The 27,489-nt window shown below is 43.4% G+C and overlaps 1 protein-coding gene across 1 annotated transcript in view; it reads left to right on the plus strand.

Annotated features, from left to right (window-relative positions):
* The first annotated feature begins 406 nt into the window (after nucleotides 1–406).
* Nucleotides 407–27,489, plus strand: part of syndig1l (synapse differentiation inducing 1-like) — a 33,011-nt gene continuing 5,928 nt past the window's right edge. The window contains exons 1-3 of the mRNA XM_017455487.3: nucleotides 407–674; nucleotides 9,223–9,898; nucleotides 25,591–25,728. Of these exons, the coding sequence (XP_017310976.1) occupies nucleotides 9,386–9,898; nucleotides 25,591–25,728 (651 nt within the window). The 5' untranslated portion in view covers nucleotides 407–674; nucleotides 9,223–9,385. The remainder of the gene's footprint in view (nucleotides 675–9,222; nucleotides 9,899–25,590; nucleotides 25,729–27,489) is intronic.

Raw genomic sequence — 27,489 nt, forward strand, 5'->3', positions numbered from 1 at the left:
CACACACACACACACGCGCGCGCGCGTTAAATCAACGCCCCTCGCCGTTACAGTAACAATTCAGAACTTTTAATAGCTCTTGACATTTCTTCATTCTCTCAGAGTGCAGTGTGGACACCAGGTCTATCTTTTATCCCTTTATCTCTCCAGTCTGATCTGATCCGGTCTGATCGGATCTTTCCTGAGTGTGTACCAGGCGAAATCATATATTCTGATGAGGTCCGATCCTCCAATGAGCCGTACACACACACACACACACACACACACACACACACACACGCGCGCGCGCGCTGTCTGATCATGGGCTATTAACCGAGCTGCTGGGTGCCTGAGTGCGCGCGCGCGCGTGTGCGTGTGTGTGTGCGAGAGAGAGAGCGGCGCTTGAGTGTGACACACACACACGCGCGCACGCACACACACGCACACCGCACTGAGAGGAGAACAGATGAGTGTCTCCTGAGTGTCTCCTGCAGAAGACTGAACACACACACACACACACACACACACACACACACGGACACACACATTTGCACCCATATGTTGATCTACCGCTTATAATGCTCTTGTTTTTTTATTTTTACCCGGAGAGGAAATAATCCCATCTCTGATCAGCAGAAATGTTCAGTGAATGTGATGGAGCTGTTCATCCGCGCGGGGATGATCCGAGTCGCAGGGTGAGGTGTTTTCACTTTGGACCAGTGTTTATTTCTTTATTTACTTATTTATTGAATTATTAATGGCGATCTGTTGCTTTTAATCGTGCCTGATTAAGTGCTGTAGAGGCGCGTGCTGGAAATAACTCCGGGAATAAACTGAAATAAACATATGTGTGTGATGGTGTAGATATTTACACACGCAGGGAATCTTGTCCAAGGGTCATTTAGTACCTGAATCCGTTTAATAACCCGGATGTAGAACCAAATCCACAAGGATTAAGATGTAGATCAATTTAAGATGAACTGACTTCATCATAAAGTGTTATTTATGTCCGTGTATCAGCCGTGGAAGTGTCATCACTTCATACATCAATTCAGTTCAACACTGTGTGTGTGTGTGTGTGTGTGTGTGTGTGTGTGTGTGCTGGGATACTGTACACAAGTTCTCCCCTCTCCTGTAAATCAGTTTAGATTCTTTTGTGTAGATCGGACATGCGGCGCATATAATTCTCTGAGATGTTCCTACCAGACAGCATCTATGAGTGAAGAGAGGTCAGAAATGACAGTGTGTGATGTTATGTGTGTGGGCTGAGGGACGATTACTGCGCCCGGACCATTAAAACCGCACTCCTGACGTGTCCACGGGCTCACTGATGCGTGGCTGCAGGCACACAACTGCACAACTGCGTGACTAAACAACTACACCATGTCTTTCCATTCTGCTCGTGTCTCCGACCTGACAAAGTGTTTTTTGCTTGATTAGACACTCTGCCGTGTGTGTGTGTGTGTGTGTGTGTGTGAGGGTGAGCGAGAGGGAAAGGTTTATACGGAGTGTTTGACTGAATTGAAATAATAAGCTGAAGTCAGTGTGACGTGTGATATGACATTTCTCCGACATGTTCCTGGTGTTAGAGTGTAAACCGCGAGGAAGCCATTGAAACAGAGAGAAATAGTCCAGGGTTCGAATATGACAACCTTTCAGCCAGGGAAATCTATCTTTTGAAAAACAGAAGAATGCGGAAAAATAGAGGCGGAACACTTCCGGGGTTGGTGGTTCGAATCCCGCCTTCGCCCCGTGTGCGTGGAGGTTGCGAGGGTTTCCTCCGGGTACTCCGGTTTCCTCCTCCAGTCCAAAGACGTGTCATGAACTGATTGGCGTTTCTAAATTGTTCGGTGGGTATGTGATTGCGCCCTGCGATGGGTCGGTACTCCGATCAGGGTGCCCCCTGCGCTCCCTGGGATAGGCTCCAGGCTCCCCCGACCCTGTGTAGGATAAGTGGTACAGAAAATGGATGGAAGGATGGATGATTTAGGAGACACCGGGTCTGAAGACTGAAGTCATGCTCCGAGTTCAGACCGTATGGTCTTTTCATCCTGATCTCGTGAGACATCTTTACGCGTTCAAACTTTTGACTCTATGACGTCATTTGTAAAGGAAACGTACGGACTCTTAACCCCACCCATAACCATGACTTCACCTCTGTAACTTTTCCATGTCGTAACTCGTACAAAAAAATCCCGGTTTGACAGCATGCAGGCGTCCGAGTTCCACGGGGTTATGATTAAACACCAGAAACGCTGACCTCTTTCCCTCTTGAGAAATCCGTAGACATTTAAACAAGCGAGGGTGATGCCAGTGAGTTTTGGTTTCATTTCACGTGAAAGACGTCGTAGAAAAAGAAAGGAACGGACACTAACCACACCCCTAACTCCGCCCCCGACGCCAACCTAACTACACGAATAACTCTAACCTTGACGTGTCCTTCGTATCTCTTTGTACGACTTCGACCGTGTCGATTGTTGGAAGGAGTCTCCGCTTTGTAACAATCGGAGATGGAGCTGTAGCTTGAAGTTTTCCGCCGTCTTCGGGACAGACGAGTTTTACGCTTTATGATTCCTCGTGACGGACGTGACTAATTAACTTCAATACAGAAACAAACCCACTGTCGTGGTGAGTGACTGACTGTTTATAGCTGCTCTAATGCGAGTGAGAACTATCTTTAAACGTTAGACGTAACTATAAATGGATAGAAAGTACCACATGGGCACACTGAAGTGGTACAAGAGGAATAAAACGCTCAGGCAGATGCTGTCATGGGAAAGTAATCACTGTGGGAACAGTAGCTCCAGTTGATTATTTTCCTGTAGCAGCATGACTGGGCGTGTTATACGTGCCTGCCTTGCTTTCACGCCTCGTTTTAGACAATAATTTGATGGGATTGTTCGTGAAATCTCCACTCTGATGGACGACATCCTACCAACTATTGTTCTAAACTTCAGAACGGCAAAACTGAAGTAAAAATGAATAAATCAGCGGACGCCGATTCATTTAACGGGGTTTAAAAGAGCTCATTCACCGTCTCAGAAACGTTCCTGGACTGACAGCCTAACCCTGAGGGATATCAGATTCACATGGGCGTCAGATTCTACGCCCAGAGATCAGACTCAGGCGTCCGTGCATTGGAATTCTGCAGGCGGTTGCGCTGTGAGCTGTGCTTGCCTCTCTGCAGCACTAATGAAGCGTCGTAATCAATGAGCAGTGAAAGCATTTCTTGACACTTTTTCCTGCTCCAGTGTTCTGCAGCGTGAGAGAGAGAGAGAGAGAGAGAGAGAGACAGGAGAGCTATCGACAGTCTCGTGTTAAATTATTCATTGTCCAAATCATAGATTTCTCGACGACTGTTTCAAAACAGGAAACGCCGATAAAATTCCGCCGGTTGATTGACAGCGGAGTGATGGACTGGGATGAGTCATGAGCTGTTTGTCACGACTACACGACGCCTTAATGCTCAGAGCCGTAGCCGATCTTCTTAAAAACGAATCTTTTCTCACCACCTTTAACTAGGTTAGACTTCTTCCTCTGTGACTCCAGGAAGCGGCCGTGTGTCGTCGTTCCCGGAAGAGTCTACACGTGGGGTGTGTTTAACAGATTTAGATTTTTTGCCAATGTTCTATTTAATGTTCTAGGTTTAATATCGACCTTTGAAAACATATCATTCGAAGTTATGCGTTACTATTTTGAGATAATAACAGAAAAGAAAACAAGTACAATAAATACAAATCTCAAAAATGTAACTAATAATAATAATAATAATAATAATAATAATAATGATAATAATAATAATAAATAGAGATTTCATGTTAATTGGGCCGAAAATGAAGCGTGTAGGACTCCCTGGGAAAAGGAGACACTGTCAGGGCTGAGTTTCACAAACGCATGGGAGGTAAAACTCGTGTTAACTGGGAGAGAAAGTATTCAACGTGATCATCTCTCTGCTATTTACAGTCCGTACAGGATTTCAGAGTTTTTTTTATTGCTTGCGGCCAAAAAGGTTACGATGCAACTTGCGCTCTTTTGCGGTTTTTCTGCGGAAAGCTGCGAAATTCGAAATAGTTTCGCGCGCTCTTTCGCGGTGCTGTTTGTTGGTGACGCCGTACTCACGTTCGATGCACGTGAATCGAAGGAGGCTTTGGCTAGACGCGTGTCGCGATGACGTCAGGTGACGCGTCTTGGCCCGGAAACCCGCGAAAAAATTGGCGGTAATATCCGAATATCCCGCCGCTTGCTTGATTTCGCGTTCATTTCTTCCATAACAGCAGCGCGGAAGCATTTGTGAAAACCTTTTGAGGAACTCGGCGTTTAGCCGAACGCGGTATTTCCAGTGTTTTACGTCTTCATGTAATGAAGTCTGTTATTGAGTTCTGAAAACGAGAAGAGAATAAGAAAATGCCCACAAGTTGTGTAATTTGTCCTGTAAGTGTGAAGTAATCAGACACGTCCTCACACAGACTATAAAACTCCTCCGTACGCTCTTCATGCTCCGCACGTATGCGGGAAAATTCTAGGAATGAAACCTTTCCACGACAGATCGATCACGGGGTGAAGACGCAAATGTCCCGAACGGCAACGAGCGCTTTAACCACCGTACACATCTTAATCAGTGGTGGTATAAAAGCTCTCAGCAGAACCAGTTACAGCTTGTTCATTATTAATTAATAACGGCACACGGGCACACACAGCTCTCTTAGACTTGTTAATAGATGGCTTTATACACAAAACACACATCTAATTGTACCGTAGTGCTCAATATCTGGTTCCCAGAAGTGTCTCATGACTAAATCAATGGTAAGAAGCAGTACTTTTTTAAATTTTTTATAATGAACCCGGCGTTGTTAAGGTTCTGTACTTGTTCAAATCCCAGCACTGAGCCGCCGTTGGGCCCTGGAGCGAGATGTTTAATGTGAAACTGCCTTGCTAGTCGCTGGCTTGGAATAAAAGCATCTGAGAAATGAAGACGTGGAAAATAAACGGTGTATTTGGAGGATTTTCCATCACCGGGTCCTAGATTGCTAGTGATACTGGTATGGGTCCAATATCATGCTCGTTTACTCGTAAAACATGCTGCGATACCAACCGACAGGTAACAGGAAATGACAGTAAACTGGACGCCAAAATGAGCGCAAGTGCCGTTCTGCTAAGGTGAAGCCTAGCACGAGGAGTTCATGGCTAAGCACACGGACGCAACCCGCATAAACAGAGCTGAATAAAATGTTCCCTGATTGGTTAATGCGGAGTAGGTTCCTCATTCCAGTGCCAGGTTTGGATTCGGAGAACAAAAAAGGAATCACGCACTTATACTCCGTCTGAGCAAAATGGTGTTGATGCATCCCTAGCTCACGCCGCGTTCGAGTCAATATTCAGGTGGTTTGTTCCTTTCAGCTACGCCATCTACTGTAACCGTTCACCTTTTTCATTTCTGCCAAAATGGGATTTTCTCCGACGATTCACGAGGAGGAAAATGGTGACAGGTTTGAGTAATCGGAGTGAGCACTTGGTTGAGGTTTGCAGCCCAACATGTATCATTCTTACTAGAAAGAAAAGAGTGGAAAATAAATGAATAAATAAATTCCCCGTCCTCGCTACTTTCATCTGCATGGCAAAGCTATGGGTTTGTTTGCCTCTGCGTCTCTCGCACCCTTTTTGGGAGAAATGTACGGCGGATTTCTTGGTTCGAGCTTGGCAGGTCTCACTTTCGTTAATAGCGAAAAGCTCTGAAAGACATGAAAGTGTTGAAAATGGAAATGAAGTCTGCTGTGACCTGCATAATACACGGCACCACACAGAGCCGACATGTTTTCCCAGGGTGGCTTCGTTTCCCACCCCCGAGACACTTGCACACTATTTACACTGACAATACAGAATACAAACAAGCTTATGAGGAGCTAAACGTCCTGAAACCACCGTAACAGGTCTAACAAGGCACGAGGACTACATCAAACAAACTGTTTATTCTGCTCTCGTCCACCGATACCATTAATATTGAGAGCAGATATTTGTTTTGTTTTGCAGCAGGCTTTTGTTTGGCTTTTTTTTTTGTGTGTGTGTGTTTCATGCACCCGAGGCCACGTACAAAATGTACCAGTAAGTTCAATTTTTTATTCCTGAGGAGAGCAGGACCGGCAGCTCGGCTGCATGAAGAAACAAATGGGAGGAAATTACGGATCCGCAGTAGATGCTAAATACAGAATTCAGGTCAATACTCTACAGGATTCAATGCAGTAAAAAGAGAAGATGAAAAGAAGCAGAGGAAAACACGGATGCACTCGGTTCTGTACAAAGGGCCGTGACTCACGCTGAGAGCTCAATCAAAACCCATCGGCCTGCTTCGCAACATGGGCTGTAGGGGCAAAAAATAAATAAATAAAAGAAACGTACTGTTATTAATTCTGAGTAGTGACAGTTACGGTAGTCCGTAATGAATAGATCTCGCTTTTCTACCTGTACACTACAGAACTATAAGAACTAAACTACAGAACTATAAGAATTAGTGAACATTAGGTACTCGTAAAGCATTGAAAAAAGAGAGAGGAATCAATCCACTATTCAAGTTCAAGTCATTTCTAGCTAGCTAATTAATATACATCGATATACAATAATCCGTATAGCACTGAATTAATTAGCTCGGTTTGCTGTAATACGAACGCATGGTAACGTTTGTCAGCATTGCTGGTTATTTAAATCAGCTGATGCTTTTAAGACAAAAGCAAGCGCGGGAATACGTTTATTTATAGTGGAAATAAAGAAACCCAAAGACTACGAGAACAAGAAACATTGAGGCTAGACAACATAAACATGATACAAATAGCGACACAACGACTAAAGACTGAATCAGGCGCAAATAAGTCATGTGACGTGAGTGTCGTGGTCAGGTGGTGTGCAGTGGCTGATGGGAGACGGGGTTCTGTGTCGTGCGGCCGTCACACGCCGTCGTTGATGATTCACTTCAACGCGTTCATTAGACAGACACTTACTGCTACGTCTAAGATGCTATGCTAGGGGGAGGTGCAGCCAGGGCAGGAAGGAGGGCGTCGCCAGGGCAACATCCTCCTTCCTGAACCAATGGTTGTACGTGCAAACTCTTAGACGCAGTTATTACAGTTAAACAGTTATGAACAAAAAGCGTGGTTACTATAGTAACATTTTTATTCAGACTTTTATTCAGGTTTCAGTAAATGAATAAATATTTTAAGGTTTTGAATTCCTTAGAAAGCAAGTATTGTACGTTATGAATACAATTGTTACTTTATTGCTAGCAATGAATTAAAAATCTCCAATTAGTCGAGTAGAAAAAAAATGTCGTTTGTATTGTTTATTTTCTAGGATAATTTTTGCCCATTTTTTTTTTCCCTAAAGGGTTTCAATAATACAAATAATGATGACTCCAGAATTATTGGCACCCTTTAGGAAATGGTCAAAACTTATAATAATAGTTTATTATGTATGTATTGTTTGAAGATTAATAAGGGAGGATAAGTAGAGGATTGAGTTTCAGGTTGAATATAAAAATTCTGCACACAGGAATATCCCGGATAATAAGTGAGAAACGCAGCAGCCCGCTGAACGAGTCCTGAGCGTTGCCGTAGTCAATAATTACCTGTCATTTTTATTTGACTTTTTTTTTCTCTTGTTTGAATAGCGCAAAGCTGAACAAACCTTCAAGATCAGTTAAAAAGCACTGTGATGAATTTTGAACAGCTGGCTCTGGTGTTTAATTAAGACATCCTCCCTCGCAATTTCTCCACATATACAAAAAGGTTGTTATCAGTGATTTTGTTCAGGGCCACAGAAGTGATTTAATTGAAATCTGGCTGATTATCACAGTATTCCTGACATGTGGAGACATTCGGAGTGAAGCCGGGGTGTGTGAATCTGATTACGTAATGTGAAAATTGCTTTTTGGCTGTCAGGCTTTTGTATGGATGATAAAAATGCTTTACTTCTGCTATGTTATGTTTGAAGTGTGGGTAATTTTATTTTGATAAATGGCTTAAAAGGGCTTGATGTGTATTCTGCAGCGAGACTGCAGTGACAGGAGCCTTCTATCTGCTCGATAACACCAAGTAAGGAATAAAATGCTTATGCATCCATCCATTCATCCATCTGTTTTCTATACCGCTTATCCTGCTGGGTCCCGGGGAACCTGGAGAGTATCCCGGGGAGCATTGGGGAACAAGATGGGGTACACTCTGGACGGGGTGCCAAACCATCACAGGGAACAATCACATACACATTCACACGTTCATACACTTTGGACATGTCAATCAGCCTACCATGCATGTCTTTGGACTGGGGGAGAAAACCGGAGTACCCGGAGGAAACCCCTGACGTTTAAACCCCTGTAGCATGGAGAGAACGTGCAAGCTCTGCACACACAGGGCAGTGGTGGGAATCAAACCCCCAACCCTAGAGCTGTGAGACGAACATGCTAACCACTCAGGCCCTGTTTACACTAGTGCATTTTCATATTAAAGCGCATAACATAACGTCATGTTTTTTTATCTGTGTTTAGTTACATTTAATGTCGTGGAACGTCGGACAGAGTTAGTTTCTGTTCCCACTTAAACATAACTCCTTACATTACATTTTTTTCCAGTTCATTTATGTGAAGCTTCCACCGTATAAATGTTACTGTTATTATAGTAACGATAACGTATTAGAACAAGCGTGTTAATATAAACACGTGATTTGCAGCTGCACTACTGTCTGAGCTGCTGCTATAGAAAATGATTCTACATTTTCTGACCAATCAGAATCCGGAATTCAACGTATAAGAATTAAAAAGTAATAATAATGAGAGAATACGATTTGTCTGAAAGCATGTTACTTTGCGCATTCGACAGAAAAGAAGCTTGCTATTGGACAATACTTAGAGGTATTCTGGTCATATCAGATATTGGGGTTGTTTAAAAAATGCACAATCCCAATATGTACAGATTAAATCTTTGAAAACAACCCATTCAACACTGTGGTCTAATGATATTTATACAAAATTGTCTGATTATCCACTTGGAAAAATGTTCAAATTTCCCTTCGGGAAATCAGAATGCGCTCTGGTGTGTTCAGCTGCTTTTAGAGCAGAACTTTCTCTTTGCATCGTGACATAGATACTGTAGCAGGGTGTACTTTCTCTCCCTCAGCTGTCCTGCCAGACATCTCTTATTAAAAATCTTTACTGCGTGTGTTCAATAACCCATTTCTTCTTCCCTTCTCTCTCGTTTCCTTCAGCTCATGGCCTGTTGAACACCATTAGCCCTCGTCACATCGGTCCAGGCAAGGTCATCGTTTCCATCATTCTCCGAACCCCCCCCCGTCCCCGTCCCCGTCCCCCATCACCTCCTTAAACCTTGAGCGTAAGGCAGTCACATACTTCCTTGTGGAAAGGTGTACTATGGAAAGCCTGAGCGAGCTGCAGAACCCTCTGCTGGACAAGAACAGCAAGCACGTGGTCAAGGCTGACTACGGCTACAGGAGTGACTTCCCCAGCAGCCAGTACCAGGAGAACATCATCAACTACTTCGTGACCAGCAGCGGAGGCAGAGGTGGAAGAGGAGGAGGAGGAGTTGGAGGAGGTGGTGGTGGTGGAGGAGTTGGAGGTCAGGTTGGGGTCACGGCCACGAACGGTAAGGCTAAAGCTCAGCTCCTGGACGCCACTTCCCTTCACCTGGCAGTGGAGGCTTTTTACAAGCCCAACTTCATCCTCTACAAGGACGACGTTACTGTCAAGGCCAAGGACTACAAAAGCGAGTGCTGTGAGACCACCTTCACTGAAAAAAAGGAGAAGGAGGTGTGCGCGGAGACGCCCGGTGCTGAAGATCCACAGGCTAAACTCCTGGATGAAAATGAGGTGAAGATCCAGACGGTGTCCTATGAAGTGGAGGAGGAGGAATACATCGAGTATGAGGTAAAAATGCAAAGCTTGCTTAGAGTTCATGAGCATGAAGTTAGAGCCACGTATGCCATCGGGACACGCCCACTAACATACGCAACGATCCACTGTAGATTAGCTGCACATTTACCCCTGAATGGTGGCTGGTAATTTACTCAAAAACATATCTCAGTTTACTGTTCAAGAAAAAGACCTCACTCATCTACATATCATTGCTACAGTATGTGGATGACCTGTTGCTATGCAGCCTGTTTCTAGTGGTAACTCTTAAATAGAATAGTGCTAATCATTTTCATTTCCATACCTCTACAAAGCCAATTACTTCTGAATGATATACACGGCACCATCTTCTGCGACGAGAATGTCGGAAGTGCTCAAGAATAGCCTACATACACAAGCTATTTCAGGTAGCATGACGCACTATTTTTCTCTTATACTTTCTACTTGCTTGTGGACTGCGTGGAATAATAAAGATGAAGAACAGCTTGTCAGCATTTCAGACACCTCCAGCTGATTTCTCAAGGGTAGCGTTCGTTCTGACTTACTACTGTATATGCTTTAATTAGAGTGTGAGAACATTCAAACGAACAGCTTGCAGATTCAGGCTCATTTCTCAGAAATATAACGGCAGTAATAAGAAAATATGTCCACTGTTACTTTATGCCCTTGCAACCATGTGTTTGGAACCAACTGCACAGTCTGAGAGAGGGAGGATTGCTTTATTCAGCAGACCTGCCGAATGTTCAACCATCTAAACGTTAATGTGCTGTTAGTCCATAGAAACTGAAGCGTTCCCAGCATTTTTTTTCCCCCACACGTGTTTGAATGCGTCTGCACCGACTGGTGCAGGAGAGTAAAGGAAGCACAGCATTTTTGACCACTTTCTAATTAGCGTTAGCATTCGATTTATTTGTAAAGTGTTCGATTTGAAACTTCGTTTTAAGCCTTGTATTTAATCTCTCTTTATCATGTCAAAGTTCCCTCCCTTTTTTCTGTTCAGGCTGAAAACGTTTCGGTCTTCGTCTCATTTCAGGCCAAAATTTTCATTGCATCCAGAATACATCTCGTTAACTGATGTTGAGTATATACTGTCTTGTTTTAGCTAAGTCGAACAGATTTAACGGAGACGAAATTTTACACCGCGCAATGTTAAATTTAATGCCGATGTTAAACTCGATGTAAAAGGCAGGCAAAAACATCAGGGATAAAGTGACAACCAATCAACAATCACAGCAAAAGGAACAGGCGAAGGACCACAATTGAAAACAAATCAGAACAAAAAAACGAACAAATGAACAAACGCGGGATATAACGCCTTAGAAATGCGATCGGAAACAATGCTAAACTTCCCGATGAGGCTGCGTCCAAATATCCCTACTACTCTACTGTACAGTAGGTGAAAAGCAGTACACCGAAGGATGTAGTATGTCTAAATTAGTATTCCTAAAACAGTAGGTGAGAAATACCCTACTCTATCCCATAATGGAACCGGACATGCCATGTGAAGCGAACGCAGTAGGTACTGTCCCAGTAGGTAATGCCATAGGTACTGTCGATTTCAAACGCAGCCAATGAGTATATAAAGAGTGAGAGTACAGAAATTTCCACTGACCTCCACTTTAAGGTAACGTCACATTTACATTATGGAAATTCTGAGACAATTAGGAAGTAAACGTAATAACATACACAGATAGAATCTTATTATTTGGTAAAATACTGTTTTTATAAGGTTCTATCCGGCTGTTCTAATGACTCAATCATGTCGATCTCATTAAATAACTTAAAATGTAAAACACAGCAGAGAAAGCTATTTAAAGGCCACGTTACGATAATGAGTGCTTTTCAGTTTTGTTTTTCGGAGTTTATTCTCTAGTGCAAGATTTCTTTATTTTCGTTTAATCTGAAGTTTTCCCTATAAACAAGATATTTTTCTCTTCTAATTTGACTGTAAAACTACATTAGAGCATATAATAGATGTTTTCTGGAGGGTTCAGTTTATTAATCACACTGCATGTAGCTAGCTAATGTGTGCGATATTTCATGCTAATGTTATATGACATTAGCGATAATATTTACTTTCTGCTGCGCTGAACACTTTCTAATGCAGAATGTTTGAAGAGTTTATCTGTGAGCTTGAAACTTTTATTTATTTATTTATTTATTTATATGTTTTAAAATATGACATAAGTATAAATATGACAATTTGTTGCAAAAACAGTTAACAACACTACAGGAGAATCGAGTGTCCCCACTGATGACGAATTTTTGACCAAAACGCCACAACATGTCCAGAAATGAAAAGATTTACAGCTAAAACCTGCTCGCTAACCTGCTGATTACCCGAGTGTAAGATCAGCCTCATTAACACGACGCGTCATGATGATCGGGTGATGAAATGCAGCGTCTAATGAGGACAGCGACAGCGTGTCTCTGTGTGTGTGTGTGTGTGTGTGTCTCTCAAGGTGTGAGACTTTATATCATGCCGTATCTCGGAATATCAGGGTGTCAAGGAGCCATAGATTTATCGCTCCAGACTGAGCAACACCAGATCTCACGGCATTCCATGCATGAGCTTCGCGGCTTCACTGATACACGCTTCGGCAAGATGAGAAATGAGGTGATGAATGCATGACTGGCTGTAGCCTGATATCTGGTCTGATGGTCTAATCACTACTGAGAATCATGACCTTTAGTATTACATCAAAAATGAAATTGACTAAACCACAGAAACTCAGTTTCAATTGTTTTGTAAAACTGTGTGTAAGTGCAGACAGAGCTCAATAGGTGCAGTACCAAACACACACTAGGTACTCAAACAAGAATACCGAGAATCAAGTGAACGCAGGAACACAAAAACATGACGTGAGCTCGACAAATGCAAAACAAAGAGCGTTACCAAAGACAGAACTTAAATTAGACATAAACGTGACTCAGGTGCATGTGATCTCGTAAGGTGCAGGGGCTGATGGGTAGCGTAGTCCTGACAGCTGGGGCTGTTCGATTTACGTGGTTTAGTTCCTTTCTGGCCGAAAAGACTGGACCCCAAGCCTCGGTATAATGAGTTGCAAGTTAATATTGCAGCTATCATCAGATAGCATTAGCACTGAATGTTACAGACATTAGTTACCTGCATGCAGTCTAGTCCTGGTCAGCTAACTCATCTCATAATATACAAACATACATATATATATATATATATATATGTATATATATATATATATATATATTCAATTTTCAGAAAGTTTTCAGTGTCACCAACGCTGCTTCTTCACCTTATAAAACCTCAATTTAAAGCTTTCTGCTCTCTGCCAAGACCATTCTCCAGGAGAAAAATGAATAATCCAGGAAAGGATGAATAGATGTACTGGAGAAAAAAAAAAAGCTTTATTTTTCTTCCTAATGTTGCTCTTGAAGTCGTATATGACAGAATAAGACGGAGTGCCGTGGGATTGGTCTGAGGAATCATTCTAGACAGTCAACTGGATTAGTCGCTTCAAGGAGTCATACCTGATTTGCATAGATTTGTGAAAATCTCACTTGAAATCTCGTTTGTTGCTGAAATCGCAACTTCCCCCTGCTCAAAAAAAACCAAAACCCCAAAACAAATAGAAACCATCACAGAAATTCTAACGCTTTTAACCGTTATAACGGGAATTGTATTGGTTTTAATGGAAACTATAATATTCCTTGTGATTCTCTGCTGGTAATGTGTTTTGGGTTTTATTGGTGCCATGTTTAATACAAACCATTAAATGCTTATAGAATATGCCCCAATACACACTACATTTGATAATGCTTTTAATGGTATTTTTAAATGGAAACCATTAGAATTTCTGTAATGGTTTCTAATGGGTTTCTTTTCAGCAGGGCTGTGCAGAGAAACACGTATGGTACGTAGTCCCCTGTCGCTTGCCAGTTCTTTAAGTAACAAATCAAGTGGAATAGGACTTCTTATGAATGTGAACGCTTCTTCCTGCTTTAATATGTAGATTTGTTTACAGCTAAGCGTTAGTTATTTGATGACGCCTGAGGTTTTGGACCGCGTACACAAAACTGTGAATTTGTACTAAAACTTAAAGCGAACATTTCAAATCCTAACAGCACTCGTGTGTGTGTGTGTGTGTGTGTGTGTGTGTGCGTAGTTTTAAAAGCGCCGCAGTCCGCCTGCTGTATCGGGGATAAAAACAAGCTTTTAAGCGTCCTCACTGAAGCGCTTCCTGCTGCTCTGATTCTGTAATCCCCACCTCCGTCTACCTCCATGTATCATGACTGAGTCAGAGCTTCTAGCCACTCTTCTTCCTTTACTTTTTTTGCTTTTCTTTTCTTCCTTGCCGATAGCCATGCTCGTCTCTAACCGGAAGACGACGCTAATGGCCCTTGTGTTCCCTTTCCGTGAGGTTTCTCAGTGTCACCAAAGCTGCTTTTCGCCTCTTTAAACCCCAATTTAAAGCTTTTTACTCTCTGCCAAGATCTCACCTTTTTTCCAGAGAGACTGAGCTGAAAATGAATTCCGGGAAAGGATGAAAAGGAAGAAACTGCTCTTTCATCTCCAACAGTTTATTAGCCTAAGCTAAATTCTGCAGCTCTGAGAAACAGTATTTTACAGCCCGCACCAGGCGGTGTTTTAATACTAAGAAGATGATGATGATGATGATGATGATGATGATGATGATGATTATCGTAGGTACTCATCACTCGTCCTTTTGAGGAGATGGCTGTTATTTTGGCCGCAGTGCTTATTCTGAGAAACTGCATCTTTGTCAGGTTATTTTGTGCAATCATGACCACACACTAACTTTGAACACATGATCACAAGAAACCATCTTCTGTCAGAGGCTTTGATCTCACGCATCGCATAACACACGTTGATGTCTGTAAAAGAGGAGATTATTTAAGTCGTATTTATACATGTTAAAAATCCTCTCTGTTAACTCAAGATTTCTGACGAGTCATATTCATAGACTTCATTAGCTCCGTTAGCTAACTTTAGCTAAGTAACGAGAAAACAAGCACGACACAAATTTCATTGTGTACGAAATGAGATACACAGATCCGATAACAAAAATACACACACATAAACATCCGGGAGCGTAAGAGTGCTCTACGCTCTGCTATATGCTCCAGCTAGCTAGCTGTTGCTACCCAGCTAACTGGCTAACAGTAGTTACCTAGCTTGCGCACATTAGGTAAAAAACATATAACACAAATCATATTGCACAACAGTATACACCAATCAGATAAGGAGACACATCACAAGCAGACTGGTGCTAAAGTTTTTCTCTACATGCTCCAGCTAACTAGCTAATGTTAATCGGTTATCTAGCTAGCTTGAGTTCCATGTAAGCTATATTACAAGTACAACACAATTTGAATCGGAATAAAATACACAAATACACAATTCAGGTAATAAAAAATACCCACGTGATATAAAAATAAACACATGTGACCAGGTGTGAAAGGTTTTTCTACACATTTAATTTTACATTCCTGTGCACGCTCTAGCTAGCTACTTTATGTTAGCCAGCTAGCTGGCTGATTTTGGCTATGTATCTTTAGATTGAAGATGCTTACTTTTCTACGATGCACAAACAGTTCACTGAGAGATCGAAATAAAGCTCACACAGCCAACTGAGCAAGCTGTTCAGTTCAATTCAATTTTATTTGTATAGCACTCTTAACAACGTACATCGTCACAAATCATCCATCCATCCATCCATCTTGTACCGCTTACTCCTTCTTCAGGGTCGCGGGGAACCTGGAGTCTATCCCAGGGAGCATCGGGCACAAGGCGGGGTACACCCTGGACAGGGTGCCGGTCCATCGCAGGGCACAATCACACACACACTCACACACACATTCATACACTACGGACACTTTAGACACGCCGATCAGCCTACCATGCATGTGTTTGGACTGGGGGAGGAAACCGGAGTACCCGGAGGAAACCCCCGCAGCACGGGGAGAACATGCATCGTCACAAATCAGCATTAATGAAATATATAAAGATTCCAGATATACATTTTTATTTAGCTTGATTGTTTAAACAATAAATAGCTCTGAAAATCTACTCTTGATGTGAGCCCTGGACTTTACATATGATAAGGATAAGCCAACATGAAGACCAGAGAGCTGTCTATGGGAGAAAAGCAAGCCATTTTAAAGTGGAGAAAAGAGGGAAAATCTATCAGAGGCATTGCACAAACACTCAGCATAGCCAATACAACTATCCGGAATGTTCTGAAAAATAAAGACTAACAACCAGACACCGAACGGGTCGGATAAGGAAAACAACAGCAGCTGATGACAGAAACATTGTGAGAGCTGTGAAGAAAACCCCAAAACAACAGTCAGTGACATCACCAACAACCTCCACAGGGCAGGGTGAAGGTCTCACAATCCACCGCTCGAAGAAGACTTCGAGAGCAGAAATTTAGAGGCCGTACCACAAGATTGAAACCACTCAAAAAAAGCCAGATTGGAATTTGCAAAGAAATACAGAGACGATCCACAAAAGTTCTGGAACAAGATGAACCTCTACCAAAGTGATAGAAAGACCAAAGTGTGGAGAAAGAAAGGATCTGCTCATGATCCAGAACATTCGAGCTGATCTGTGGAACATGGTGGAGGTAGCGTCACGGCTTGGGCTCGCACGGCTGCTTCTGGAACATTCACTGATCTTTATTGATGATGAACTCATGATGGAGCAGCAGAATGAATTCAGACGTTTACAGGAACGTTTTATCTGCAGATTTACAGAGAAACACATCCGAATGAATCAGGAGGAACTTCATCATGCAGCGAGACAACGATCCAAAACACACTTCCACCTCGACACAGGACTTCATCAGGGGGAAAGTGGAAGGGTTTAGACTGGACACGTCCATCACCAGACCTTCACCCAACTGATCAGCACCTCACCTCCTGAAGAGGAGACTGAAGAGAGAAACCCCCGAAACACACAACTACTGAAAGAAGCTGCAGGAGAAACCTGGAGAAGCTTCACAGAAGAAGAAACGAACAGTTTGGTGTCAGTGAGTACAGGATTGATGCACTTACTGCAAGCAAAGGAAACACAACCAAATATTACGTGCTATTTACTTTTTATTAACTTCAAGACTGATCCGTTCCTATACTTTTGCTCGCCTAAAAATTGGGCCGTCTGATACAAACGGTTCTATATTTGATGTTGTTTAAAACATTTAGCTGCAAAAGCTGCAATCCTAAAACATCATCTCATCTCCATCTTCTGATCTCAAACCCAAATGTCCTCGGTGTACAGCACAAACAGACCACTCGGCCTGAATAGTTTCAGACGGGACTGTACATTGCTATAACTGTGCTCTAAAAACGATTTTTGTGAATATACACTTCCATTATAAAAACAACCTCATTCACTTAAAATCCTCTAAGTGTTCCATATCTACAGGACATGACTAAACACTTTCTCTTGCCACTTCGTCTAGCGCAGCGTCCGTACAAGATTTATTGCACACAAGCGTGTGATCATTACATTAATTTCAGAACCATTCATCCATATTAACACCAGCTCTCCGTAGGGAACAGAAAGCCAACCGACGATTGGATCTGGAAGTGGTGTTAGTTTAACAGGATGTCCCTGAGAAATAGAGTATTGAAACACAGCGGGGGGGATAAAAACAACTTCTTAAACTTCGATCCTGAGCAGGCTCGGAAATAAACTGGATTTCTCGAAAGCTGATTTCTAACAGCGGGCTGAGAGCGAGTGACACTCGGCGTCAGTGTTTTAAACACGGCTACACAGTACGTCGTGTGTCCGTAACGGTCTCACCGTCGACCCTGGAAGTGCTGCGGTGGAACGGAACCCGCGATACGCGAATCACGTCACGTTTGGCGCGATTTTACTGCCGGCTCCGATCATCGCCAAACGATTGACGTTCCGGATGAGGCGTCATGTCTCAGGATTTTTTGTGTGAAAATAATACGTCACACCAAGGCGCAAAACTTAGGTTTTTAATAGACAGCCGACACAAAACTATTAGCGCCCTTCCATAGAATGGCCAAAAACGACCGTATAAAATATCACCACTAAATCGTGTTCACGTTGCGATGAATAGCCGGCCAGATTTGAACCCTGTGGAAATCCTGTGATCTGAAATCAAGAGGTCGTCCACATGCGTAAAAGCGCAATATGGAAATAAAAAAGATCTTGAAATGTTGTTCAAGATGAATCGTTCGGTACACTCTTAGAAAAAAGCTTTTCTTTAAGATTTCTTTAGATAATTGAAGCTTCCTAGCTTTGAAAAGGACCGGATTCTGATGGGGAAGCACTTTATAGGGTCCCTAACGAGGGACAGCTGAAGAACTTCAAGGGTGTAGAAGTGTCTTGCTAGGCATTACAGGAGCGAAGAGACTCGATGCTGTTATTCTCTACGGCAGTGGTCACCAAACCCTGTTCCTGAAGATCGGCCTTCCTGAAGACTTTAGCTCCAACCGTAATAACTGAGCCTGCAGGAAGGACGTTCTGAAGGAAGACGGTTGGTGATCACTGCTCTACAGGGAGTCGCAATAATTTTGAAACCAGATTTTTGAAGAAAAAAAGATGATAGTTATGGAGTTGGCACTATTTCAAAGCACGTCATAATCGCTCAATCGGTGTAATGACGAAAGATCTGTATCAGTAGCGTAGAACGACGTGCAACGTCAAATCAGGGTGTTTATTATAATTATTTACGTATTTTTTCATCATATAACGCCGAACCATGGAGCAAGCGCCGTTGAAACCTATGTTCACGCCAGACGTTTGACTTATTCGAATTAGACATGACGCTGTAAAGCATGCATTCAACAAGGATCGGTGTTTGGGCCCCTTCTGTTTATGATTGACACGTGATAAAATGTACTAATCACAGACGACACACAGATCATTCTCAGCACGGATGATGTTTTCTTCACAAAATACAGCATTCGTTTTAATTCAAAATGATAATAACACGGTAATTCCAGCCGTGTCGATATTAGTCGCCTAATTACCTAAAGCACAGGAAATGAGCTGCGTTCTTTTTTTTCTCGCTTTCCATGGAAATAAAAATCGAGCTGGGTCAGAAATAAAAAAAGCAAATGTACACATCGGTAGCTCATACAGTCTGACTTTCAGTATAAAATACAGTCCTAATCTAAAATCATTACAGCTCCATGCAGATTGATGTTCCTGCTCAAAAAAAAAAAAAAAAAAAAAAATCTCCAGCACCGAGCAATCAATTAGTTTCTAAACATTTATGGCTCGTAGGAATCCATCAGCGCTAAGCTAACCCATTCTTAATCTCATTAGTGGTTTATTGCAAGCGCAGCACTCAGGTGATCGAGGGCTGTTTACACACACACACACACACACACACACACACACACACACATACACACACGCTAAACAAAAAGAGGATACTATGGATTTAGAGGGAAATTCATTTTCAGTAACGGGGTAGATATGTTAGGAACAACAAACACCGCTGGAACAAATGGATCTCTCGCTAAATTAAATTTACATCCACATCATAGATCAGAATAGCAATTCTGTGAATTAATCTGGATGAAGCTGACCAGGTTTTTAGCTCCAATGGCACTGCAGATTTACTCTCTGGAAAGGAAGTGACCTGAGAGCAGGGTTGAGAGTGTTGCAGGTAGTTTCTGAATAAGGTTGCAGGGCATTTTTTTTTTTAGGCTAGCTTAAGAATACTGTCAATGTATGCACTCGTTCTAATACGTTATGGTTTCTATAGTAACGGGTCATTCACAACTCGTCCATAAACGGATTAAAGACAGCATGTATAATGGCGGATGTGGTGAAGTTTTATTTGGGAAGGTGTTTATTTAACGTCTATGTAAGGAGTCTCCAGTGTCAGCGCTTTGTAACTGCTGTGAGTGTTTAAGCTTTTAAAGTGTACGCGTTGGGTTTTCTTGGTAACGTGACAAGCTGCGGGGTTTTTTGGGGGGGGTTTTAACTTGGAGAGAGAGAGAGAAAGAGAAGCTGGTGAGGGAGCGACAGGAACCAACCACAGCATTAAATGTAACTACAAATGTATGACATGATCTTAAATAAATAAACATTTTATTTGCTGTGGTGCAGGAGAAATCAGACACTTTGGGATGTGCTGTTAGAGTAAAATAGTCTTCAGTTCGGAAACGGGAACGCCACTCATCCCTGATATTCTTTCAGGATGCCTCTGTTTTGAATGTTTTGTCGTGGTCAGCTCGGGTTTTCAGACGTTACACCTTGAGAGACCCTTCGGTTATATGAGGTGCTGATCCTACTAGTAGATTACATGACGAGGAAATCCTTTTTCTGGGTCTCATTCGGAGTTCCGGCGGCTGTGTTAGCGCAACGGTATTCCTCCTCCCCGAGTCTGGCTCGAGCGCTCATGCCGACTGGCATCTCGATCATACCCTCGACGACTGAGACTCCCAACATGCCTCTTAAGCGCAGGTCTGGAGGTCTACAGTGTAAATCACAGAGGCTTATTAAACCCCAAGGAGCGGGTGGTTTTTATGTCCGTTCGGCGTGCGCTGAGCATTAATCAACCCTCTGAGGAATCGCACCCCCATGGCTTGCTTCGGCGGACCTGGTGTGGCATAACTTAACATAACCTTGTTCCTTTTTCCCCGTGAGAGAGCTCTCACTAACCCCAATCGAAGGCATTAAAAATGTATGGCAGTGTTTTTCTGCAGCCACCGATCCCCAGTGAGACGCTCGGCTCCTAACGCCACTGCCAATGCGGTCACTTGCCCCTTTGTTGGAATATTATCGGCTCTCGCCTGGCAGATCTTTCCCCTCGTTCCCCCCATCAGTCTCCTCCGCTTAGACCGCCTCAATCGCTTTCCAACCAAAACATTCATTTCCATTTGTCCTGGCGGACTGTTTGTTTACAGGAGGGAGAAGGGCTGAATAAATTCACCTTGCTGTGTTTGCCCAAAGCTGGAAAAACAGGGCATCCTGCAAAAATAAATGAATAAATAAAATGTGCAAACGTCCAGGATGCAGTTCTGACTGAAGTGGTTTGATGAAGCAGCTAATTACCAGAGTCATAGAGATTCAATTTTCTCAGCTCAAGAGAACACTCGGGCCGAAGCCTTCTACACGACACACACATAATCGGTGTGAAAGAGCAGGAATCGATCACCTCAAAATGAAATAAAGTAACGGATTGAAAAAGCAGGACCGAAAGAGGAGAAGGAATTGCAGGGGGACGGATTTGCGAGTGCTCGGTAGGCAATTTGGCAACATGAATTACTCACTCGCTCTCCCGTAGCCCCGGTCGCCCTGATCCGACGGAACTGTTCATTAATCTGATTGGACGTGTCATGGGCTCCGGGGAAGTGACAGGTCACTCAGAAGAAAAAGACAGGAGCCGTGCGCAGAGCGTAGCTTATTAGGCTAAGATGGTGAACCCAGGCTGTGGGGTTTGAATAGAGACATTTAAATGAAATCTCTAGAAAAGAAAAATAACAGTATAAGGTTGCATTAATGACCTGTTGGTTGTCATGGTGAGGAACGGTGAGGAAGCAGAGGAATGATGCTGAGGCTCAGCGTTGTTACTGACAACCATAATGTAAACTCCTGCAACACGGCGACCGTACAGTTCGATTGGATGGAAAGCGAAAGGGACGGTGAGATATCTTGTCTGTCTGTGGTGTCTTAGTAACAAGACTTTTTTTTTTGTTTGTCTCAACTTCAAGAGAGAGGAAAAGGAAACGCTGGTAAGGGAACGACTGTTTGTAGCTGCTGTAGTGTAAGTGAGAACAAGAACTTGTTTCTTGGGAGCTTCGAGTCTATCCCAGGGAACTCCGGGAGTTCCCGGACAGGGTGCTAACCCACTGCAGGGCACAAACACACACTACGGAGAATTTGGAAATGTCAATCAAGCTATCACATATGTCTTCGGACTTGGGGAGGAAACCAGAGTACCCAGAGGAAACCCTCATAGCACGGGGAGGACATGCAGGCTCTGTGCAGACGGAGCGGAGGTGGGATTCGAACCCCGGAGGTGCGACGCAGGCGTGCTAACCACTAAGTCACCGTGCCCCCTGCAAATCAACATGCCGTAACAAGAAAAAAACAACACATATATATCATCCTATGTTTCTACATTCTTTTGTTTTTCACACAACTTTTGTGTTTTTTTTTTTTGTTGGCGCCAAAACAGGGTGGTTTGAGTATTTTCAGAAACTGCTGATCTCCTGGGAATTTCACACACACACACACACAGAACGCTCTCTAAAGTTAACCCAGAATGGTGTTAAAAGCAAACAAACAAAAAAACCCGCCACTGAGCGTCAGATCTACAGGCGGAAACATCTGATGAGAAAAGTAGAACTGAGAGAAGAATGGATAGTCCGGTGCGAGTATACAACCGTAAGGCGGATGAGCCACAGCAGCAGATCACATCGGGTTCCTCTCCTGTCAGCCAAGAACTGGAATCTGAGGCTACAGTGGGTACCTTGTCAACACAACTGGACTGACAAAGAATGGCAAAATGTTGCCAGGTCTGAACGAATCTCGAGATCAGATCGTAGCGTCAACAGCACGAATCCTTGCACTGTGTAAACAGTACAGACTGGTGGTACTGGTGCTGCTGGTCATGATGGTCTGGCGAATGTTTGTGTGAATGCCACACCCACACCTTACAGCCACAATTTACACGTCTTATAATGGCTCAAACTGCTTCCGTGAACATGACAATGAGTCCAGCGTACTTTGATGGCCTCTGGTCTCCAGATGCTGTGTGAATCCGATGGAGCACCTTCGGGATGTGCTAGAACAGGAGATTCAAATCCGCAGCAAATGATGTCATCATATCAAAATGGACTAACATCTCAAAGGGATATTTCTAACCAGCTCGTGGAGTGTGATGGAGAGTGTGCTGTTCCTTATAAAGCATCCAGTGAGTGTACATCTGATACACATGAAACACACTCTTAAATTAGTCAAACCTTTCAACGTTAGCAAAATTGCTGCGGTAGAAGAGGAATAAAACACGTCCGGACATGCCGTTATGGGAAAATAATCAACGTCAGACCCGGTCCCAGTGACTGATTTATTATTATTATTATTTATTTTTATAAACTCAGAACGTCTTTGTATCACATCACTGGAATTTGACATTCAGAAATCCGTGAGAAAACCGAATGACTCTCTGACGGATCTGCGATGCTTTACACACATCCCTACTATATTATTCCAGGTAGAAACGGCTTATCAGCAGTGATTTATACAGGAACGCGATGCAGTCATCTTTCTAGGCCACAAACACAAACAATAACAACAACAACAACAACAGCAGCAGCAGCTTCTGTGGGCGTAGACGTCATTTCCATTGATTCACAGGAGCATGAAGAGATAAGGATAAAAATAATTCATGCTGGAGAAGGTGCAGATTTAAGAGCAGTGATGAAAATGTTTTCGTTCAGAGAGCAACCGAGACCTGATTTGCAAAAGAATAATAATAAGAGGGAGAACGCAGGATGGTAGATTAGATGTCAGGTGGTGAGCTGGCGAGGGCGAATGCGGCTTACTGGATGTGCTCATAGGTCACCGTGGATATTTCTAGATCTTTCAGATGATGGATGAGTTATTCTCAGTGTCAATTCTTTTGCATTCGCATGTGAAATGCTTTGGGGTTTGTTTTTTTTTTTTTTTGTTTTTTTTTCCCCCCCAGCAGCACTGTCTCAGTAATTATTGCTAAATAAATGTCTGAGAGTTCACACCTCCTATCATGACCTGCCCCTGCTCTTCTCTGCTCTCGTGACCTGGATCCACACTCCTGCTGTTGCATAAGAGGATATAAATATTTCAGCGGAAGTGTGAAACATTATTCTGCGTTCTGCCTTTTTTACTGCTTTCGAAACTCAAAACAACCTTCACGATATTAAAAAAAAGTAGTAGTTACGATGCATGGCTTTAGAAATCGTATATATATTGTATAAAATCGAAATGTTGAGGAATGAGTTATCTCCACGTCATCTCCTGAAGTGACATTTTTACCTCTGACGGTTGCAACGCGCCGACACTGGAGACTCCTTCCGACCTGAACAGACGGTGGAGTAAATGTAAATAACAACATAAATCCGCAAATACGAATCTGCCAGGGATTCCTCGTCCGTGTCGAGGTTCCCATGCTGACGCACGCCGTGTGCTTATGCTTTGGTTTTGGTTCTCGTCCTGTCTCCGTTGGTTTGTTACCTGGTTGTGTTCACCTGCTTTGTGCTACTTCCGGATGTATTCGAGACCGTATTGAACCGTTTTCAACCCGCCGAGCCGTCACAGAAACTCCATTTCGGCCTGTTTTTCTGAATAAAAAGGACCATAAATGTGTGATAAAACTGGACAACCAGATAAAGAAGGTCAGTAAGAGTTATTCCACAAGCGACATCGCACTCCCACTGTTTCTCACGTTGACCACAAACTAATGGTTCCGTGTGAAAGTATTCCTCGTGAGGCCTTCACCGGAGTGTAATGGGTGAAGAGTTCCCACGTGTTGGTTTCTGTTTTCGAACGTTTTCTGACGTTTTTCATCACTTCATTTATATTACTGATTATTTTATTTTATTTGACTGATTATTCGCTGAAACTGTAGTGATGGGGATGATTATTAAAATAAACACGCCTTTCCTTCCTGTTTTCTTTTCCTCCACGCCTTCTCATTTTCTTGTATTACGTTACCTTTTCGTTTCTTTTTAACATACATGCTCATTCTTTTTTCCATCTGTTCATTTCGTCCTTTTCTTATTGACATCTTTCCTTCTTTCGTTCATTCCCCTCCTTTATTCCTCATGGAATTCGCAGATTTCAGCACACCGAATGGCGTAGTATGAAATCTGCATCAAGTTCGTACATCCTCCCTTAATTCTTTTATTCTCCCTTTCTGAACTATTTCCTGCTTTCCTTTTGTCTGTTTTGTGTTATATTTTCCTTTTTATATACACATCGTCTTTCTTCCTTTCTTCCTTTCTTTCTTTGTATCTTTCATGCTGTACTTATTTTTTATTTGCTTTCATTTGTTTTGTTTTTATTTAACTTTTCAAATATATGTTTTCCTTCTTTTTCTTGCTTTCTTTTTTGCTTGCTTTCCCTCTTTCTTTCTTTCTTTCTGTTCTTATTTCTGATTTTTGTTTTTGTTTTTATTTTACTTAACCAACTTCTATTTATTCTCCGTTTTTTCTGGTTTCCTTTCATCTTTCATTCTTTCATTCCTCCTTTCTTTGACGTCGTCACGAGCAGGAGGCGGGTGGGTGTAAGTGTTAGTGACACCAGAAGAATAGAAACTAATTGAATCGAAACCTAGGACCGGTGGACCCTGAGCTGGAGTAAATACACTGAGATAGACAGAGACGAGCGTATTAGTGAAAGAAAGCAATGAGGGATAGAGGCGGGGACAGGACCAGGAAGTAGAGCAAAACTCCACGTCAAAATAAAAGCTGTGAAAGGAAATAAAACCAGAGCGGCGATCGCCACGCTCTCTTTATATCACCAGGAAACCTGAAAGAGATTTCATTTTTTTGTCAGGAAATGCGATGACCATTTTGTGTGACCAATCAGTGATCTCTAGCTCCGCCCACACGCCCCTGTTCAGTACTTCGCTACAGTACGACTCACTCAGTTCCAACAATAATAAGAAAATATGCAAGGGTGGGTTGATTTTTCTTTTCGCATGGTCAGTGTGTTCTGTGTCTCTCCGCAGACGGACTGCTCCAGCGACAGCGAGAGTGAAGATAACTTCATCGTCATTCCTCCTCGTGATCACCTGGGCCTGGCCATCTTCTCCATGCTCTGCTGTTTCTGGCCTCTGGGCATCGCAGCCTTCTACTTCTCTCAGGGGGTGAGTACAGAACACATCTCGCTAACGCTGCACGTTACACTGAATCAGAGTGTGGAGCTGGGGAGGAGTTCTGCTCTGTCCACACACACACACGCACACACACACACGCACACACACATACCAGCTCCAGCTCACACGTCATTAACAAGGCCAGTGTAGAGGAACATCTGAATTTCTCCATCTGTCTCATTTCTGTCAGCATGAGAGCGTTTCCCCTTTAACGCCTGCTGTGAATCTCTCGCTTCACGCACATGCTCAAAAACCTTTACTCCAATCATCAACACCTTCCTCAAAAATAGAAAATCATAACGTCTTCTCCTTCTTCTTCTCGCTCTCTCGATGAAAATGGCATCATTTTCAAGCTTTTCCCACTGAAACACACCGACAAAATCGCTCGAAATTGATTGATTCTTGGTTCATTTCTGCTCCCTGTTTTCCCGTTCCTCTACTGGTCGTGTCCACGTATAGTTTTTATTCTTTCCCTCTCTTCATATTCCTTCTTCTCTCCTTTTCGTGTATCTGTTCTCCCGTTATGTCACTCGTGAAACTTTCTTTCTTTCCTTTCTACTTTTCTAAATGCCTTTTCTTTCGTGTGGTATGTTTCCTTTTATGTTGACTTTACTGTGTTTTATTTCTTTTGTATTCTTTCCTTTTTTGTATTATTTATTTATTTATATATTTGTTCTGTTATTTCCTTTTGCGCTTCTTTCTTCACTATTTTCTGCATTCCTGCTTTTTCTCTTGTTTCTCTTCTTGGTCCAGCTTTCATTTGACACGTTGTGTTTAACAAGCCGTTCTTTTTTTTTTTATTATGAAGAACTAAAGGAACGTCTTCTGCGCCACTGAGGCCACGGCAGGCGGAGCTACCGGCTAAATGATCTTGTCAGAAGCTAATTTGATTGTGCAGGAGTAATTGTGATAATAATTGTGGTGTTTAGAGAGGAGCTGAATGCAGTGCAGGAGGTGAGCAGGTGGAGAAATGGGGGATGGTTTTCGAGTCTGCTTCCTCAGAGAACTGAATAAACTGTCTCACCTCCACAGCTGAGCACTGCAGAGTGTTAACAACGATTACGCCCACTCTGTCCTACTTCTGCTCCCTCAGCGTCCCGCTCCTCCTCCCTCTCTCTCTCCCTCCCTCAGCGTCCCCGCTCCTCCTCCTCCCTCTCTCTCTCTCTCCCTCCCTCAGCGTCCCCGCTCCTCATCCCTCCCTCTCTCTCTCCCTCCCTCAGCGTCCCCGCTCCTCCTCCTCCCTCTCTCTCTCCCTCCCTCAGCGTCCCCGCTCCTCATCCCTCCCTCTCTCTCTCCCTCCCTCAGCGTCCCCGCTCCTCCTCCCTCCCTCTCTCTCTCCCTCCCTCAGCGTCCCCGCTCCTCCTCCCTCCCTCTCTCTCTCCCTCCCTCTCTCTCTCCCTCCCTCAGCGTCCCCGCTCCTCCTCCTCCCTCTCTCTCTCCCTCCCTCAGCGTCCCCGCTCCTCCTCCTCCCTCTCTCTCTCCCTCCCTCTCTCTCTCCCTCCCTCAGCGTCCCCGATTCTCCTCCTCCCTCTCTCTCTCCCTCTCTCTCTCTCTCCCTCCCTCAGCGTCCCCGCTCCTCCTCCTCCCTCTCTCTCTCCCTCCCTCAGCGTCCCCGCTCCTCCTCCTCCCTCTCTCTCTCCCTCCCTCAGCGTCCCCGCTCCTCCTCCCTCCCTCTCTCTCTCCCTCCCTCAGCGTCCCGCTCCTCCTCCCTCTCTCTCTCTCTCCCTCCCTCAGCGTCCCCGCTCCTCCTCC

The sequence above is a fragment of the Ictalurus punctatus genome, chromosome 25 (genome assembly GCF_001660625.3).
Source record: "Ictalurus punctatus breed USDA103 chromosome 25, Coco_2.0, whole genome shotgun sequence".
Taxonomy (NCBI): Eukaryota; Metazoa; Chordata; class Actinopteri; order Siluriformes; family Ictaluridae; genus Ictalurus; species Ictalurus punctatus.